The sequence below is a fragment of the Mauremys reevesii genome, linkage group 18, assembly GCF_016161935.1.
Source record: "Mauremys reevesii isolate NIE-2019 linkage group 18, ASM1616193v1, whole genome shotgun sequence".
In the NCBI taxonomy this organism is placed as follows: domain Eukaryota; kingdom Metazoa; phylum Chordata; order Testudines; family Geoemydidae; genus Mauremys; species Mauremys reevesii.
Window position 1 is genome coordinate 25,950,751 of NC_052640.1, and position 20,876 is coordinate 25,971,626.

A 20,876-nucleotide genomic window follows, 5' to 3' on the forward strand; every position below is an offset into this window, starting at 1 on the left:
ATGCAGTTGTGTTAGCGACAGCGGTTCCCAGGTGCGACTCTGTAATATGGTGTGTGCCAGGGAACGCTACGGCAGAGTCGTCATTAATTGTGGTATTTCAGGAGAGCTGTACAATTGTGTGTTGATTCTCAAATGCTACGATCTGTATTTCAGTTCAGCTGAGTAAGGTCTATAGATCATGGAAAATAAACTAACAGTGGGTATTTCAGGCCATGGTTGAGGGATACTTGTAGAGCTGTGCAAGAGCCCAGGGTTGGAGCAAGTATCTACCTAGGCTTGTGACCATAGTGTCTGGTCTCCTGGGAAGTAGGATGGCGTAGGTCAGAATTCAAGGGTGTTAGAAGAACAATACATGGCTTACACTAGCTATCCATGCTGTGGCCTCGTGTCCAAGACCATCAAGTTCACCCACAAAACTGTTACTAAATGCAGCTGGAGAGGAGAGTCATTGTGGTCTGGGCGTTGATGGCTCCGACGGTGGGGTCAAAATACGATAAATCCCTTCAGTCTCCTGAACTGCCTGGAGTTAGTTACGTTTTATGGTGTTTATGGTTTGTTTGCTTGCTTTACAGCTGGTGATGAAACTGAGGAAGCTAAAAAGGGCTCAGAAGATATAGCAGTAGAAGAGGAGGAGGAGGAGGACGAGGAGAGTGTTCCAGGATGTACGCTGTTCATCAAAAACCTCAACTTTGCCACCACAGAAGATACGCTGAAGGAGGTGAACAAAGGGAGAGGTGGTGGGACTGGGTGTTGCGTGTATCCAGCAATGTTCTGTTTAGATGGAGCAACTCGGTTTGAGTGGCTTGGTCAGGGTCAAACAGTGAGTTTGTGGCACAGCCTGGGCTTAAGTCCTTCAGCTGCTCTACTGTTTGGTGTTTTAAAGCTATCGATAAAACATTCGTCAGTACAAAGCTTCCATCCGAGCCTCTGCAAACATGAGTCTCCTCTGGCCCTTATGAGGAAGGTCTCATAGCCATTTTGCTAGGGTAAAGAGTAGTAGAGAGGTGAGGTAGCTTTCCTAAGGACATACAGTATGTTAGTGGCAGAGCCAGGAAGAGTAACCTGAAGTTCCTTCTGTTTCCTTTCCCAGCCACTAAACAACTCTCCCTTTTGCTGGTTGGAGACAGTAGATGTGGCTATAGACCATGCTAGAGCTGTTCTCCAGCTTGGTTGTGAAAATATCCTGCCCAGATTGGGGCTGGTGGTAACTTTTGAATGCCCAGAGAATCATTCAGTTGGGTTTTTTTCATTCACATCAATTGTCATGTTAGAGGGCAGTCGAGTAGACTGTCTACCTGGAAAGTTTACCCCAGCCCAGGCACTTTTCAAAGGCTAACTTAATTGCTCAGACATCTCTAGCAATCCATCTCAAGACTACAGCATGTTATCCCATCCTGTGTCCCAGTAGAGGTGCCCCATTTCCCTTCTCTTTCATGCCTCGCTCACTGTTGAAACACCAAATGTTTCAATAATCTCCCATACAAGTAGTCAGAATTGGAGGAAACTTATCCATCCTCCTTTTTACTGCCCTATGTTTCCTTCCTGTATATATCATGAATCTGAAGGCCTTGAATTTGTAGAATTGATGTGTTTAAGGGAACCACAAACTCCTGTAGATTCACCGGTACCTAATTAGGTCCAATCCCTTCACCATACCTTATATTTATTTACATTAGGGCTGCGCAGCATATAATTAAGCTTGGCAGAATTCAGTTTTTATATTTTATAATTTTGATGGATAATAGCAATGGTTATTGCTACCATTTTTTTTGTTTTAAACTTTCACAGTTGTGGGAAATTATAGGAGTTAGACCGGGGGGGGGGTAGTGTCAGACAGTTATTTAATTACAGTAGATGTTGAGATTCAAAAAGTTAAAGCTTTCTAACCGTGAAAACATACTGTCAACGTCACACGTCAAAATATACAAAGTAAAAGTCCTTAAACTGTACTTCTCAAGCAGCATTTTTCATTGCCTGCCTGTTTCAGTTTTGATTATCATTGATAGAAATATTGTGTGTGTACACATGGTGAAATCCACATTTGACATTTGCCAATAAAAATCGAATCCTTCCAAGCCTACATATAACACAGCAGGGCTGCCTCAGGCACTTTTTGGTACCTCCCATGCGATCCTGGAAAGAGAAATAGTCTAAGGCTATTGTAATGAATTGGCAATTGTTAGACAGCTTTGAAGGAGCCAGTGTCTAGGTGGAAGCATTCTTTTAAGTACTTCGGTATTCTGTAGCAATGATCTAAACCACTGCAGCTTTCCGTAGCTATAGTGCAGCGTGTTACTGAGAGAGTGTTTTAAATAAAGGCTGTCACAATAGAATGCATGACGTGTGTCTTTTCCTTGTTCAGTGTGCGCGGCTCTCTCTCTGTGGGTTGACTTTGTTTCAGTTGCTACAAAAGGGGAACGTTGTCAAAGAGTTACACTTTAATTACAAAGAGAACTAAGGACTGTGTAAAATTCTTTGCAGACGTTTTCCAAAGTGGGAGCTTTGAAGAGCTGCACGATTTCAAGGAAGATAGACAAAGCAGGTACTCCTATGAATCGCTGTGCATTTCCTTCTGCTTGGGTTGGTCGTGGTGATGCCTTCCACGTTCATCTTTCTGGGCAATTGGATAGTTGATGTTAAAAAATCTTCATGTGCCCGGAAATGCATATGTTGAAAAATGACTGAAAACGTAAGCACTAAAAATCAACTTCTGATTAAACCGGGAAGGTCATACACCAAAGGTAAGTAAGTGGGACTCGAAGTGGGTCAGCTTAAGGCTCTGTAAAAATGTCATAAACTCTACTTCATGCCATGGGCTTGTGAAGAGTTCAGTCAATTTTAAAAAGAAACCTCACCGGCACATCTGCCTGCCCAGCCTCATGTTTGCTCATAAAATAATAAATAACAATCTGTCTCCTAGAACTGGAAGGGACCTTGAAAGGTCATCGAGTCCAGCCCCCTGCCTTCACTAGCAGGGCCAAGTACTGATTTTTGCCCCAATCTCTGAATGGTCCCCTCAAGGATTGAACTCACAATCCTGGGTTTAGCAGGCCAATGCTCACACACATGATCTGGTTTAAGGACAGAACCATGTCTAGTTTCACTCTACCTTCCAGGACAATCAGCTTCTGTCACTGAGGAAGGACTTCGTTTGCAAACTTGGATGGCACTATGCTAACTTGCCGTTGTATTTGCTGCTCACGGCCTTGTTTATGGATCCCTGAAGTTGTGATCCTAGGAGCCTGTTTCCTAAAAGCGTTGCATGGCCTTGAGTGTTGAAAACTTTTTCTGAATAAGGAGATAATTAAATGGCTGTAGAAACCTCGAACTGATAAGAGTGACCATATAGGGACTATGCTAGTTTGCATCTCTTCTGTGGCGCTCAGAGGGACAAGTGAAATTTAGGGCACAACCTAGGTGATAAAGTGAAAGAGAGCAGATAATGTTCTCTGGCTTGTAAATAGATCTCAGTCCTTCACTCCCTTGCCAAGACATTTGCACAGTGGTTTGGAGAAGACCTAATATGTCTGAGCCCTATGCTCCTGGCTCTGTAGCTGCGTCTATATCTGTGCACTTGCTGTACTGCTGACATCCCCAGTGGTGTGGGTAACCAGCAAGGGATGAATAGTCATTCTGTCAGCTGCTGAGGCCTTTGGAAATAGAGGGAGAAGTCTATGCTTGGCAAGTGAGAATAGGGCCACCCTAAAGGGCTGACACTGTTTTTACATTAACCAGTGGGAGAGCGGAGAGCATGAAATTGTTGGTTCCCTTTCCCAAATTCACTGAACTCCAGGTTTGGAATTATTTAACAAGCAGTTTCCATTCACCTATATAGGATGAGAGTTCAGGCCCCCATATGTTGAACACTGAATGTACGTAGAGACAGCTTCTCACCCCAAAGAGCTTCCCCTATAAATACGACAAAGGACATATTGTCTCCACTTCACAAGTGGTCAATGAGCACACGCAGTTTAAATGAGCTGCCTATGGATACATGGGATTTTTGTAGCAGAGCCAATTCTCTTCTGACTCTTAGACCAGGGCTCTAGCCAAAAGCCCATCCTTTCTGCTGAGGGATCTACCTAGACGACAGATCAGTTTAAGGGTCCATTTATAATTGGTTTTATTGGCTTGTGCAATGTATTTCCTCCTTGATGGCCAGAGTGAACTCTTAGGTCGGTTTCAGATGAAAAATACAGTCAAAACTCCAGACCCAGATTTTACATCCATCTAAAAGGAAGCATAAATTATTAGGGGGGGAGGTAAACTGTGTCTGAATCAGGCGCGTTAGGAATGCCCAGAGAATGCCTGTGTCTGGATTATGGTGAAAATTTCATTCCAAAAGTTTACCACTGCAGCAGTGTAGGAAAACCCTGTGCATGAACACATTTGTATGTAAGCAGTATGATCACTGACCTTTTATGCGCATAGCTATCATGTCTGCAGGACTGATGGTTAGTGTTTTGTTTAGTTGCATTCACAAAAGTTACATATGAAATGGATTTCCACTATACACAGGTGTTGTACAACTTTCTTTGCATCATCCCCAGGGTGACTGTATCTTGAAATGCCACAATATCAGTTAGGTTTTTAATTCCCCATGGCTCCTTTGGGGCAGGTTTAGTCCAGCAAAGCTCACCCCATTTCTAGCAGTGTTGATTCACTTTTTCATTGTCTGTCATTAACCAGTCACAAGGGCCTATCCATTGTACAGGCCACTACCGTATGCTTTTCGCCAAAGCGTTTACGGGGCTCTTTCCTTCCCTTTCTGGCAGGCACTTTACTTCCTATGGGCTTTGGATTTGTGGAGTACAAGAAACCAGAGCATGCTCAGAAAGCCCTCAGACAGCTCCAGGTAACCATGGGTGACGCAGGCAAAGGGGAGGAGTGGGTGGCTCATGAGGCATCGAGAACCCCTCTAATATTTGTTTTTCAGTAGTTACCTACAGGCTGCAACTGAGGTCAGAGCCCCATTGTGCTGAGTGCTGAACATACCCCTAGTGAGACGGGCCCTGCGCCAAAGGGCCCACAAACTATAGGCAAACGCTGGGAGTGGAAATAGTGGCACAGGGAGGGGAAGTCACTTGCCCAACATCACGTCAGTGGCACAGTTGGGATTAACTCAAGTGTCTTGACTCCTATGCCAGTGCCCTGGCCACTAGACCACACTGCTTCCTCATCTGTATTGTGTACTCTTCACCTGTATTAGCTGCGCTTGGGAAGAGAAGAGCTTTGGGTGAAGGAGAGGTGGGAGGAAGGAGAACTGAGATGTAAAACTCCTCTGTTTTTAAGGTCTCTTTCTTTATGCAAACTTTGTAACTTGCTTTTTTTAGGGTTGCTCAGTAGATGGCCATCAGCTGGACGTGAAGATCTCCGAAAGGGCCATCAAGTAAGTCTGCCTGATCCCTGTCTGACTTCTCTGCACCAAATAGACTTAAGCAGCAACAGCCCTTGATTGCCCAGAATGGGTCTTTCTTTTCTTTAGTGTGGTTGCTGGTGGCACTTTGTAATTCAGGTGGTGAATAGTGCCAGTCTTAAATACACATTTACCTGGTACAGTGGAACAAATGTTTTTCCTGGGGTCTTTCAGACGATCAGATCTTCAAAAATAGTAGTTGTGATAGTGTTAGTCTAGTGTAACTCAAAGGTGTAGCCAGTTGTTTGACTGCACTTGCTGTTCGTTCTTAAAAATGTTAGAGACCAAATAATTAATCTTAGCCAAATGTATTGTCTAAAGGCAAAGTAGAACAATATAAAAAGGAAACCTACATATCCTCCCTCTGGGAAGCAATCCTTATCTCACAGCATGTTCACCTTGCGCACAAGTTGTGCTTCAAAGATACACGTTGCAACTAGTAGTATTTCTAGTATGATTTTTTACAAGTACCAGAATGCTTTGCACATCACTTGAAGTTTAAGTTTAACCCACTGGTTTATGCCAGCTTTGTCCTTAGTACCTCCCTATATTTTCCCATATCTTGGGTTGAATTGCTGCATTCCAAGTGTTGATGAGCCATGAAAATACTCCGGAAGTGTACAAAGGATTCCTGCATCCTTGCTTTGACAAGTTTCCTATTTTCTAATGCCAAAGCTGATTTCAGCTTTGCAAAGTGTTGTGGGATGTATGACGCAGGTGAACAGAATTATGGGAAGAGCATAATACATTCAGTTACCATAATTTCCCATCACCGATGTATATTATATTAATACTGTGTGCATAATACCTATTAACATGGGGTATTTTTGGCCAACAAGTGGATAGGAATAAATGAAATTTGAGGTGGCGATCTGTTTTTATTAGACTAAGTAAAAAATAAAGGAAGCACTGAGCTTCTGGGAATCGGAAGAACACAAAGCGACACTAAATTTCATCGCTTAAGTGAGAGAGGCTAGATCTAAGGTGAACTATACTAGAAAAGTTGTCTCAAGGGTTGTCTTGGGGTAATTTGCTATTCACCTCCCAACTTCTTAAAGAAAAGCATCTTTCCACTGTCATCCTCATCTGTCCTGTAGATGATGATGTTCTGTGCCTCTTCCCTCATGCTGAAGTCATCTTTGTTAGACCAAGGGGAGCTGCATGGGACTTCCCTTAAGGGCCCATCAGTACAGCTCTTCGGCTGCTGTGGGGTAATGCACCGCTCTGTACATTGAGGCCCAAGAATTGCTTCCACTTCCTGCTGGCTTGGACAGCCAGAATCCATGTCTTGGAATCAAACCTGACGGCTTTACACAGTAGCATGACCTGTTCCTGCTATTTCCAGCCTTTAAAAGTGAGAACAGTTAAAAATGAAACTAAAGGCTCAAGCTGTGCTTCACTTACACTGATTTAGCCAGTGTTGCGAACTTCTCCCTGTTGTACCAGAGCAGGTCAGCAAACCAACGGAAGGATTGGGCTGTTCCAGAATGGTCATCCCTAGGTCGTGCTTTATTTACTTGTCTTGAAATAGCGCCCCTGTCAGGATTTGGGGTCCTGTCTGCAAGATAATGCACAAACACATAGGAAGACTGCGACCTTTTTAAAATAATGAGGCAGATTTTTATATATTCCAAGTATAACTGTAATCGGACTGTTCTGTTCTCTGTCTATGAAGTGTCCATTGATTCAAATAAGAAGCCATTGAGCATATCGATCAGGAAACTGGACTCCAGAATGTCTAGATTCGTAAGCTGGCAGGAACCAGAAAGAGAGAGGTCTGTGTTGTGTTGCTCTACAGTGCAACTTACCATGTCTCCGTTGATTTACCAGGCCCACTGTGACACCATCCCGCAAAAAACAAACGCTCAAGAAGCAAAAGAGCTCCAAGATTTTGGTCCGAAATATCCCATTCCAGGCAACCGTGAGGGAAATCAGAGAGCTGTTCAGGTAAAGAAATCTGCTGCTGCTCATCTGCTCAGTGGGTAGTTACTCACTGGGGCATTGGTGGCTGCTTTTGTTCGGTGACCTTGCTGTCTGATCATAAATAGTACGGAACTTACGGGGAAAGTGAGACTTGTATTTAATGTAAATATGGACACATGACATGAAATAAGCAGATTACTCCTGTGTCTGAGCTCCACTGGGAGCGGGAGCATGTAGGGAGGGAACGGGAGGTGAATCAACGAGCGGGTCATAGTGTCTTCATCCTGAGGGCCAAACTGCACCAGCCTCTGCCTGAATTAGAGCAACCCGGGGCTGCACTAATGTACACCAGCAGTGACTGGTCCCCTAGGGACCATGTGCCCACTAAGGCTCCACACTGAGATGCCCCAATACATCCCTATCTCTTCTGACATGTTCCCTGTGCTGCGTTGGTACAGCTGGTGCAGGAGCTGAGTTCTTACCCCAACTCTTCTTGACTGGGGCAGTTCTCAGCTGGTGGGTAACAGGCAGAATCTGGCTCCTTTGCACCTCTTAAGCAGTGCAAAGGGTTCAGATCATAACTGAGAATCTGGCCACAAATCTCTCCTTGTCCAGAATGTGTTCCGTGGCTTTCCCAAGAAAGCGAGGTGTGACGAGCACCAAGAAATTGGCCAGAGAGCAGATAGGATTGTTTTACATACAATGAACCAAATTCCTCACCGGTCCTGTCCACGTGGTACCAGAGTTTATGCACGCCCTTTAAGGAGCTCCTAAAGCTTGGTTCTCTAGCAACAATTAATCTCATATAAAATGGTGTGCGTGTAAAGTACTTTGTACAGGGTAAGGGTTGTCTCAAGGTTGGCATGGATGAAACAAATAGGAATTATTTTTGTGAGAACACTTGTTTTGTAATGGACTATTTCGGCAAGAATCCTCCGTATTGAAAACTACGTGGGATGACACTGGTAGCTAAGCATGGAGTGCTTTAAAACTTCAGGGAGTCCCACCTGCTGCAAAGGGAAATGGGGAGTGACTTTGCATTTGTTAAAGAGATACTTGTAGGTGCATGTTCACTGACTGCATCCACAATGTCACTCATTTGGGTGTTGGCTTTTTAAGCATTGATAAACCATCGCAAATCTGGGATGCTTTGCATAATATCGAATAAGGTACATTTCCTACCCCAACCAACCTTGTCTGATTGTGCTGCTTTTCAGATACTAGAGTGAACTGTGGGAGTCATAGAGTTTATGGACACAAGGAAATATCAGATCATCCAGTGTGAACCCCTAGGTTCTGTTTTCAGCTCTGCCCTGACCTGCAGGGTGACTGTGGGCAGGTCACTTCCCCTCTGTGTCTCAGAAAATAATGAGGCTGACCCGCCTTGAGGTATATTGATGCAAACAGCTATATAAGAACAAAGTCTTTTAGGGTGTGAGTTCACCGTGTCAGTGTTTAGAAAGGGTATAGAGAGGACTTCTTCAGGCCTTGTGGGGTTAGGTTGAATGTGTTTTAACTTTCCTAACAATGAACGCTGTTAGATTGTAGGTTCATTCCCCAAGGGACCTGGGGGGAAATCCAGTTGCTTAACCCACTCAAAGAAAACCAATATTGTGCCCTGAAGAACACTGTAGGGAACAATCCCGCAATTACATGTTGGGGGTGAGCAAAACTAGAGGCCCCTGGAGATCTTTTATTCATGGGTTTCTAAATACTGTATTAGCATGAAATGTTGTAGAAGTGTTGCCAAGGCATAAGAGACAAAATACTTAGGCATCTGTTGGAGGAAAGTGTGATCCTGTGTCCTCGCTGCTTGTTGGACAATTCTTCTGTGCACGGGGTGGGGGCGGGCTAGGGATGTTGTATCTATTTAATTGGAACCAGGCTGAGGTAACCATGTCTTAGAAGTATGTTAGTCACATTGTTTATGACAGGAAGCTGCTCAGATGCTGAGCACAATAAAAGAACCTATCTAGAATAGTGAGGGCTCTTCTAGCCAGAAGCCTTTGTCTGTTTAAAGGGTCTTATATCTTGTATGCCTGTACTTTGACTGTATAGTGAGAGAGTCTGTGGAAATGGTCTGGACCCAAAATTTGGATCTTAACGCTATTCAAACTGCTTAGGATGGGGAGGAAAACTGCCCCCGGATTTCTAATCATACGAGACCCTTCAAGTCCCAAACTTAACTCTTCCTGCCAGTTGTAGAGCAACCAACTTGATGCGTCAAATTGCCAGTGCTCAGCTGATAGCCGCGGTTTACCGGCCAACCAACCAAATAATAAACAGAGCCGGGTTGGCTTTCGGCTCTGTAATATATTCAGAGGGACGAGGAATCTGTACTTGTCCAAAAGATAAAAGATCAGTACGGAGAGATGTTTTGTTTCACATTATTAAAAGGGCATTGAAAAACCACGCATGGTTGAGAAGACGGGGGTATAGGAGCAGTTTGATAGTGTCTGTTTTAAGGAACATGAGGCTTCTATAGCCCATTATCAAAAGCGTGTTAAGAACAATGCATGTGAATCAGGAAGCCGTGTTCCACCAAAATGTCAGTTTCACTTAGTTACACAATATATTTAGGAACACGTTATTTATCTTCGGAACAAAAGGCAGCAATGAGAGAACTGAGCTGATTTAATAATATCTCTACTTATTTTTCAGAAGGGCTAAAAATTTGCGCACACTGGACATTATTAAATGCCAGGCATTCTTTTGGGGCTTTGTTTAAAATTGTACGCCTTTGCCATAGATTTAGATACTTTGGTGGGTTTCTTTTTAATAATAATTTTTTAGTTTTAAAACAATTCTTTGGAACCAGCGGCATTTCCCTCAGCAAGGCAGCAGGGGGCACTCTTAGTCTTCCCAGGAAATAAAGGACAAGAGAGGAACTGCAGTTGTTGCTCGCAGACAATGACACTGCAGGCCAATGGTAGCTCTGCCTGTGGAGGTTAAAGGCTTTGTGGGACAAGCCTCTTCTCTATTGTTTCACATGTTCAGAAGCCACTTTCTAGCCACCCAAGTGATGTCCTATAACCCACTTCCTTTACTCCACTTCTGAATTATTGTCTGGGCAGGGTATGAAACACAGAAGATTAAAATCCTTTTTATTCTATAAAAATGTCTTCACCTTTCAAGCTTTGTCACGTGAGCTCTCCCTTTTAAATCTACCCAAGAATAGGTGTTAGCAACGCTAGCTGTTTGAAATGGACAATGATTGATTTGTTTAAACAGTACAGACTTTTGCAGTCTTCCATTCATGGATTGTTCAGAGTTGCAGCTTGCCCTGTTCATCTTTCTCCTCTAGTGTTTTGTCGATTCAAAGATCCATCATCACAGTGCATAGCCTCTCTGTGAAATGAGGATTATGGTTTAGGATGCAATATTAGCAATCTAAGATATGTATAAAAGCCTGCCTTGTTCCTACACTCCTGTGTTGTTGCTCTCCTCTAGCCAAATCAAGCTAATCTTGAAGACCTGCACCCCGGTCGTGGTAGTGCTGGATTTTGGATCACTTTAACAAAACTTTCATAGGAAGAGGGAGCACTTCTGGAAAATCCATGCATGGGTGTTAAATTAGTATTGCTTTCCCAAACCTGTAGCTTGCAGCGGATTCAAGGTGCATGGCTGTGGTTTCAGAGGTTTGGAGATAAGGGTTTAATCCATAGGGAGTACGTTGGAAAGTGAAGGTACTCCATTTTCTTCATGTGCATTTGGTGATGGTGAACACTCCTGGATTGGCAGTCCTGGAGTCTGAATCCTTTTTCTAAGCATGGACAACACTGGAATAAGTTTTCCTCGTACTGTATCTGTCGCCATACTTGAATCCTGGCCTGGAGGGACTCTCTCTAATAATGAGGGTATTTCAGTCTGTCTGCTCTCTTTGCTGAGGCTGCTAGTTATGTAGTTCATCAATTTACAACTGTCCTTTTAATTCTTTGATACTATATTGAGAGGCTCTTAAGCTGATATTTTAAAAAATGATTAATGATTTTGGGTGTCTAATTTGAGACCTGTGAAAAGCCCTTATTTTTCAGAGGGCAGCTCCTGAGCAATTTCTGAAAATTAGGTTCCTTTAAAACATGTCATGCTGGTCCCACGTAATCACCACTTCCCGTCAGAAGTCTTGATCTTAATGCCATATCACTTCCTACACCAACTTAGAGAGCATAAAAAATGGAGGCATTATTGTACAGACTCGCATCACTGAACATGAAGTTACAGAGATTTTTCCCCTCCTAAAATAGGAGCAACTAAAATGGAAAAAAGTCCTTTACATTTTCTCTAGATCAAATAAGACGTGTTGAAGGGTGAACCCTGTAGGCTGCCTTCGTAGAATTATAAATGCACATGGTGCACACTCCACCAAATAAGGGAATCAGAGCTGTCATAAAATCAGATTCAGAAAAAGCTTGTGATGGGGTCAACTCGGGTTTCTTTCTGGAGGAAACATGGTTTTGGGGAACTTGCATGTAAATTGGGCAAGATATATAAACCCTTTTCTAAAATCAGAACTATCTGTCACTGCCTCATGCTTCCAGATGAGCAGAGGAAGAAAACCAGGCGGCCCACTAGCCTCATTATTTGCCTTTGGTCCGTTTATAAAAATAATAATAAAAAAAAATCGAGAAAATCCCAAAATTCAAGATTTACTTCCAGTCTAAACAAGAAGTTATATAGCTGTATATGAAGATTACATTATTGTACATCTGATCATCTCCATATTCCACCTGTAGGAGTCTAATTCATGCAAATTTAGTAAGGCTTTCTGGTTACAAAATGTGTATGGACCTCACCCTTAACAGAAATAAGGTTACAGCTATTGGGGGGGGGAGAGAACACAGCTGAAAATAGTACCAGAACATGGTTATGGTTCCTAGGAATAAATATAGCATATCACATTGTTATGTGAAAGTAACATTCTGTTTTAGAGAAACCAGTGGGATTAAAGATTGGAATATGATACTGGACAGGTTTAATGTACTAAAAATAAACAGTCTGTCCATTTTATTCTTTTTTAAAGGCTTTGTTGTTGCTTATTTTTTTTAAAACCAACCTCTTCCCTCCCACCCAATAACCACAACTCACTACGTAGTGCTTTTAGAAGAGCAATCTAGCCAGACTAGCCAGGACAGAAGTTCCCTCTGACCGAAGTAAAAGAAACGGTCATGAATCTAAAACTATATTACAAGGGACAAGATTTGGAAATTGGATCTGTTCTTCTGGAAGAAAAAAAAGTATGGGTGAAGGATTCAGTTGATAAAATAGGTCATTTTTTTTATCATCTTTGTTTAACTGAGTCTTTATAAAGTAATTCTGACGTCATTATCCATTTCTTCAAAGCTTGGAATGACTTATGAAAATAAGAGTTGTTACCAGAATGAGCTCTTCATTCCTCATTATGAAGGAACACTGAGATATAATGAAGCCTAGTGCAAGACACACTCCATGTTCACACCTTTCTTCAAGTAAGGGAGGCTACATGACTGGTGAAAATTTTCCATTCCCCAAGATATCTTCCTGCACTTGAACCCATAGAAATTTTCACTAACCAAAGGCAGAAGAGAGAAAATTGTCGATTAATGGATAGTGAGGTTTTACCCTTATATGAGCTAGGTGGTATTAATTGGTACATTCAGCTCCTATATGCTCGGGTATATGACACACAAAAAAGGCATAGATAGCTAAGCACCTGACACCGATTATTGTACTGTGGCTGCAATTTTAAAAGTGGGAATGGTTATTTAAAAATATTTTTAGTTTCAAATGAATTGTTAAAACCTTCTAGCAGCTTAATACCCAGTACAAATCTTTCTGATCAAATTATTTTCACTCTTCAACAGTTCAAAATGTTGTGCCATAGAAGAATCCTCCACACAACCTCTGGAAACAAAGACTAGGCAGACATATGTGCATTAACAAAAAAGATTGCTATTAATGCTAATATAATGCTTTCTATTTATTATATTTATTATCCCTGTAAAACAGAAGCAAAAACAGATCACGTATGGACATATAATGCCGACTAAAATTATTGTGGGATGTGTCAAGTTTGAGTGAACTAAAATACAAAATCAGTGGAAGGACATAACCCAGATAATCAACTTGTCTATATTAGTGCTTGTCTACATTTAAAACACTGTAGTGGCGCAGCTGCACTGGTGTAGCTGCGCTGCTTTAGTACTTCATTGTAGACGCTACCTAAGCTGCTGAGAGGCATTCTCCAGTTGGCGTAGTTAATCCACCTCCCCAAGAAATGGTAGCTAGGTTGATGAAAGAATCTTTCCATCGACCTAGCAGTGTCTACAGGGGGAAATAGGTTGGCTTAACTACGCCACTTGGGTGTGGATTTTTTACACCTCTTAGTGACATAATTAAGCTGGCTTAATTTTCTAATGTAGACCAGGCCCTCCAAATTTCACCTAAGGACCAGACTGCGTTTTCAGATTTGTTCAGGACAGTAAAATGTTAATAAATTTTGTCAAAGACTGACAAAGTGGGTATTCACCCATGAAATCTCATGCTCCAATACGTCTTAGTCTATAAGGTGCCACAGGACTCTGTCGCTTTTGTCAAAGCCTTGGTGTCTGTGACACCGAAGATCCATAATTAGCGCTGGTTGGGAACTGGAATTTCCATTCTGTGGGGAAATTCTGAAATATTTTATTCTGAGTCTGATTGAAAAGCTGAAATTTTGAAATGTCCCATAAAATGAAAATTTCAGGGCACTTCAATTTGGGACTATCAAAATACTTTGGTAATGTCAAAATGTTTTGATTCATATTGTTTAGCTTTTATATTATGTTAACATAGTAAGCATTGTATGCAATATATACATATAATATATTTTAATATAAAAGTTGAAACAAACTGAATCAAGTAGTCACAATGAAACACTTTCCTTTGTTGAAATGAAAGTAATTTGACATTTCCCCTATCAAAAACTTCGTTGAATTTGACGTCACCATAAGATGTTTAGGTTTCAGTGAAACTGCATTGGTGCAGCAGGTCAGGATTAGCAATGTACCAATGCAAAAAAAATTAGTATGCATGAGCAGAAATAGTACAGGAAAACCTGGTAATCCAGGAATAACCAAATGCTACTGCTACTTGTCATTAGATCTATATTTAATATCAGCTTTTGGCTAGAATTGTTTGAATAATCATATTTATGTACGAAGACACACAAATTCCCTTTGTCTCTTGGGGAACATTGGACTGCCCAGGGAGTAAATTAAAATGTAAAGATGCTGCTGTTTCTCCTGGTGCTGAAAGCTACAAAATTGTCTTACTTTTTTGTTAGCATGTTCAGATTGAGGAAGGAAATAATTAGGTGGTTGAATATGCAACAGATTTGCCTCTTGGATTTTCCAAAGAGACCCATGTACTGAATGCTCATCTGAATGTCGACCTCTTACGAGGTGGATAATGTTACTATCCCAGTCTCGGTGTATTTCCTGTAATGATCACAGTGCTGAAGCTAGCTGGAATGACCTGCTTGTGCTAGAGTGGGAAGGATGCATGATTAATGTGGGCATTGGTTTATCTGAGAGCGGCTAGGTGCTGTGCCTACTTAGAGAAGGCACATGGATAATGCAATCCAGTTGATATGCCTGATAACCAGGCAAATGTCTAATTTTGAAGTGGAGCTGAAATCCTCTTTCCTACCCATATTTTTGTCAGTGGGTTATTGTTAGAAGGTGGTTGAAGAAGAAAGGAAACGGTGGTTCTTTGTAAAGCAGGGTCTGTAAGCATAAGGACCAGAGCGGCCCAACCACCGAAGACAAAAGGGTCATTGGGGAGGAAGGGTTGGTTGGTGCCAGAGAGGCATGAGCTGTAGGGTTGTGCAGGATTATGAAGGTGAATCAGGAGCTTGAACTTCCTCAGGAAGAGGAGAGGAAGCCAGCGAGAGGATTTGAAATGGAGGCATGGAGGCCAAGCGGGATGATGGGGACCAAGATGCAAGGTGAGAAGGAAAGAAGGGAGGAGATTGCAGTAATCAAGGCAAGTGAGGACCAAGACATGGACACATGGATTTTAGGAATAGGTATGAAGAGGTAAGGATGGGTTTTAAAGATGCTGAGGAAGAATTGATAAGATTTGGTGCAGGAGTATCCTATCGCAGGGGTCGGCAACCTCTGAGAAGTGCTGTGCCGAGTCTTCGTTTATTCACTCTGATTTAAGGTTTTGCGTGCCAGTCTTACATTTTAATGGTTTTAGAAGGTCTCTTTCTGTAAGTCTATAATATATAACTAAACTATTGTTGTATGTAAAGTAAATAAGGTTTTTAAAATGTTTAAGAAGCTTCATTTAAAATTAAATTAAAATGCCGAGCCCCCCGGACTGGTGGCCAGGACACGGGCAGTGTAAGTGCCCCTGAAAATCAGCTCGTGTGCCGCATTTGGCACACGTGCCATAGGTTGCCTACCCCGTCCTATTGTCTACTTAACTGACTGCAGAGCTGATATCATCGGGTCTATCTGTAGATGGTAGAGCTAGACTAAAATACATCTGAGATGCATGCGTATGGTGTGTGTCTACACTACACATGAATTCATGTGTGTGTAATCTTTTGTGTGGGTTTCTGTTGCTCAGTCTGTACATTCACTAGTGAAAAACCTCTATTCTGGAGGCCCAGTTTCAAAGGCGGCAGCTAAATACAATGTGCAGATCCTATTGTCACAGAGTCCCCGGGTGATGCTCTGGTGATGCTCCCTATGAAGCTAGTCAGGACTCTGGTGAAGTCTCCTCGCTGTGAGCAGACTGTCTTCAGGGTAAGAAGCTCACACGGCTTTACCTTCCTGGGTGTGACCTTGGAGCATTCAGCATCCTCTGCCCCTCCGTGTGCTTCCCGCAGCGAGTCCGCCCAGGCGGGGTCCTGGGGAAGCCAGAGGGTCCTGCGCCCCCACTTGGCAGTCAGATGTGACTCTTAGCCAGCCAGTAACACAGAGGTTTATTCGATGACAGGAGCATGGTCTAAAACAGAGCTTGTAGGTACAGAGAACAGGACCCCTTAGCCGGGTCCATTTTGGGGGGCAGTGAGCCATACACCCACGTCTGCACTTCACTCCACGTCCCCAGCCAGCTCCAAACTGACTCTCCAGCCCCTCCTCCTTTGCTTTGTTCCTTTCCCAGGCCAGGAGGTCACCTAATTCCTTTGTTCTCCAACACCTTTAGCTATCACCTTGCAGGGGGGAAGGGCCCTGGCCATTAGTTGCCAGGAGACAGAGTGTCAGCCATTTATTTACACTGACCCTTTGCTCTGCAACAATTACACCCCCTTATTCCACCACCGAGAGACTTAAGAAATGCATAGGGGAAACTGAGGCACCCTTACAGTATTCAGAGGAAACATTAAGAACAGTCCCACTTCATCACACCTGTACCTGGACATTTATTATAGATGAATTAAAACACTCTTTGAGGTACCATTTAGGGCCAGATCCTAAACTGGCGTAACTCAGAGTAGTTTCACTTTATGCCAGCTGAGGATTTACCCTTTAGTGTTTAATTCTAGATTTCAGCTTCCTATTTAGGATCCTGTGTCTGACAGTTGGGATGCTCAGGTCTGAACAAAGTCTTGCAACTATGAACAAGCCCTGTCTGCTCTGCAATTCCACAGGTTGAAGAATTGCAATGTAGAATTTAAACTGGAATTTTATCTTAGAAATATCGCACTTCTAGCCCTTATGCTTGTGTTCTGGCCCATGCATCCTATCCCTGAGTAGGTGGGGTTTGTGGGGGGCGGGCTGGGAAGTGCTTTTAAAAACAACAACAATTCCTTGATGCTTTTTCATCAGTGCCTTTGTCCCAGCTACTCGCCTGCACCCTTCCGGACTGAGAACCTCTGCGCTGTAGGTGTCTTTCCACATTGCCTCACAATCCGAAAGGGATGGAGTTTCTCTGCTCGGCTGCACTTCCCCCTCCTCCAGAGCATCTCTGGGAGCTGTTCCTTCCCGTAGGTGTGAGCCTCCTGCTAGGAGAGTGAATGGCAGCATTCGCAACAGGTGGGAAGAGGCATTCATTAACAGTGTGTGGGTTGGGCTGCAGTGGCCTCACCTGTTGTACCTCTGCGAGATCTTTGTCCCTTTTGTTTTTAAATCTTTTCCTGTTTTTTTGCTCCCTGATGGAAATGACTAAAGATTAAGCGCTGGTTTTAGCCTCTGTTCTTCGGGCCTGTGTACGCTACGGTTGTGGTCATGTCTGGTTCCATTCTGTAGTGTAGACAGCACTCAGCCCTTGCACATATCCAAGGCTTTTGCACATTTCAGGGACACCGAATCTGCACTAGTTGGTGGAGCAGGGAATATCTTATGTTTGTACAGCGCCTAACACATTAGGGTGTCCATCCCTGACTGAGGCCTGTTGAGGCTATTGCAATATAAAGGATAATAAGACAGTGTTGTAACTTGCTGTGTTTGTGTTGCTGTTTCAGGGCCTTAACAGTCTACCCCTGGTGCATGCTTACAACAAGGTCTAACTCAGAGGATTTACTAATAGTTCCACACACCAGCTTCAAAACACCAGGTTACCTCTGACGATAGGAAATTGTGCTTTCTATAAAAGTGCTTTTATTGAAATCAAATTGCAGATGCAGATTCGAGAGTTACTAGTACCTATTTTCAGATGCAAATGCAGGGATTGTGCACGTCTGTGTCTGTCACCACATTATAAAAGTGTTTTGTTTTTTTTAAATGAAGATTTTCTTTCTTCTTGAGGTCTGCTCTTGCAGTGCTGGAAACCCTAACAGCAGTATTGGACTAGTGCATGAGAACCCGCAAATGAAACTGACCAGTCTAGTTTCACTGTCCAACATTAGCCATGTAGGAATCAGTTAAATGGGTTTTCAATGTTCTTTTTAAAAATTGAAACTGAAAAGTGTTTTAACAGAAGAATTTTTTCAACGCTGTCTTGACAGTGTTACTTCAGTGTATCTTTCCTTTCTGAAGTCTGAATATTAATCACAGTAGTTGGTTTTAGTGTGTTGCTAACAATCCAGATCGCGAGCCTCCTCATTGCTCCCCTAAACCTCTCTGCTGAGCCATTTTCAACCACCTGTTCTTACTCTGGCAGATTGTCTAATGCAAACTAAGAATTTCCAGAGCCCCTCATTATGATTTTTGCTGATGTGGCTCTCACCAATGCACTAAGCTGAACCTAGTGACGGGGCTTAATTAGTTTCCTACACCCCGTTCCTTGTTTTTCATCAGTACTTTTCTGGGTTTTTTTTGTTTAAAATGCCATATTCAAACAGGTTACCCTCTGGCAATCTCCTCCCCCACCAGTCCCGCACTATATCTGTTCTGACTGGTGTCTCTGAGGTTTGTGTGTGCGTGAATGGGTGCTTTTTAAATTTCTTCTTCATAGGAAGCTTGCTGAGCCCCAGTAATCTAGTCCAACATCTCCTTTGGATACACATTCAGTGCTATTCACAATACAAGATATTGTTCTTTTGTCTGACCTGTTAAAAAGAATATTTTTGTCGTCAGGCAGAGGCAAAGCATACGTGTTTCCAAGGTGCATGCTTGACTATTAATATGGCTTTTAAGTTGGCCATAAGGGTTTTTAGAAGCTGCTATATAGAAATTATAGTTGCCTGACATCTAATGCTGATCACCTCTAAGTTTGTAATTCAAAGGACAATCAAGATTGAAAACAAGCATTAAAAAAAAATCCATTTCTATTTTTAGATTTCTTGAAACGTTGAGAATGAAAAGCACTTTAATTTTTTGCACTTACGCCATGAAGCTAGACAGGTCAATTTGACTTTTTTTTCAGTAGTACATAGTGTATTTTATTTTTCAGTCTTCCTCCCTTCATGGGAATGTCTTAGACAACACCACATTCTATTTAAGACACCCAAATGCTTTCCATTCATGTTGACACTTGCAAAATCCATACTTTGCATTGTTTTAACAAGCTGCATCATTGGACTGATGTTATTGGTGTTCCTTTCAGTCCAATGGATTTTAAAATTCAGATCTTTTAGCAAGTCTTCCCTCTCTGTGCTTGTGAAAAGAGACAATACAGTTTTATAAACCGCTTGTAAGTTGTCCTTTCCTCCCAGGAACCTCAGCCTTGCAGGTGAACGGACATGTAGCTTTTACTTAGTTTTTGCCTCTTACGAGAGTGGTTTGAGGAATGGAGCCCTCGAAAAACCAGGAAGAGCAGTTGGAATGTTGAGTGTTTGATTTGGCGTGAGGGGGAATCGGGCAGCAGCAGCAGAAACGCTGCCCCGTCCCCTGCCCAAAGCCATCATGGTGAAAAAGACAAGTCAGATGGAATTGAGACCCATCCTTATGTTGCATGGATGAAATTAGAAGCCAGCCTGACTCTTGCACTAGGAGATACCTTGCTGAGATTAGGGGTCGCCTGACCAGACTGGAAGTTGTGAACCAAAAGGAAGATTCAGCATCCATTTCTGTCTTTGGCTGGAAAAGGTCAAGTTAAGCTGGTTCTGTGGTAACCTCTTAGGGCTGGTTCTCTGGACGTCAGATGGCAATTCACCAACTGCTCCCATTTATAAGCTACATATAAGCAAGAAAGATAAAAGGAGGTGGATAAGGGTATGCAACAGCCAGTGCCTGCCAGTGGAACAGTACAAATATGCTGCTTAGAGGAAAGAGTGAGACAGGGTGGTCTAGTGGATAGAGAATTGCACTAGGTCTTGAGAGACCTATTCCTGGCCATGCTGCTGGCCTGCTTGGTGACTTTGGGCAAGTCACTTCTCCTCTTTTTGCCTCAGTTTCCGCCTCTGTAAAATGGGAATAAAGATACCGACCTCTTTTGTAAAGTGCTTTGAGATCTACCGATGAAAAGCTCTAGATAAGAGCCGAGTGTTTTAGAATTAAAAGCTTTTCCTCCTCATAGTTGATCCCACTCACCTTGTCAGATTTCAGTGGCCTCCTTTTCTGTTTAGTAACCTTGATCACGAGAGCTCCCACAGACTAGTCTGCTAGCAAATGGTATCTGGGCACAGAATATCCTCTCCCCTCCCCTTGGGTTGGGGCCCTTCTTGGCTTTTGCACAATTGTTTCATCCCTGTGTCCTGGCTCTGAGGTCTTTTCTGCTACCCTTTATGATATGAGGCAATGATCGAACCCTTTATTCTGAACAGTCTAGCAGCTTCATTTTCTGACTTGACCAGGGGGTTGGAGGAAGGGGCAAATGCCTCATGGTTTCTAGCTCCCTCATGTGGGGATTCCTTTGTGTGATTCATCTGAGGTCCACCACTTAGGCTGGAAGGAGAGGTCAGTCCAGGGACTCCTGTATTCCAAAGCCCAGGGTGCGATCAGAGCACCTCCCCATACCAGGCCCAGCTGCTTCTAGCATAATCTGGCCTTTGAAAAAACTTACTCTGCAATACAATTGCTTACATGGAGCCAACTGCATCGTCAGAGCTGCTTCCCTGCAGAATTGCCACTGTTTGCACCTAAAGCCCATATACATACTACTACGTTTGTGCCAGAGTGGCATGCTAGCAGCAAAGGGGTTAAAGAGGAAGCAAGGGGTGGAACCAAGGTATTTCAGATGCTCATTA

The 20,876-nt window shown here is 42.9% G+C and overlaps 1 protein-coding gene across 2 annotated transcripts in view; it reads left to right on the top strand.

Annotated features, from left to right (window-relative positions):
* The window catches only part of RBM19 (RNA binding motif protein 19), a 114,972-nt gene that overhangs the window by 24,851 nt on the left and 69,245 nt on the right, over positions 1-20,876 (top strand). Inside the window, exons 17-22 of one of the 2 annotated variants that reach the window (XM_039505227.1) lie at positions 573-718; positions 2,482-2,542; positions 4,776-4,855; positions 5,334-5,389; positions 7,247-7,363; positions 17,137-17,286. In XM_039505227.1, coding sequence (XP_039361161.1) covers positions 573-718; positions 2,482-2,542; positions 4,776-4,855; positions 5,334-5,389; positions 7,247-7,363; positions 17,137-17,194 — 518 coding nt within the window. In that variant the 3' untranslated portion in view covers positions 17,195-17,286. Of the gene's footprint in view, positions 1-572; positions 719-2,481; positions 2,543-4,775; positions 4,856-5,333; positions 5,390-7,246; positions 7,364-17,136; positions 17,287-20,876 lie in introns of those variants that run through there. The other variant, XM_039505225.1, reaches the window with a different exon arrangement.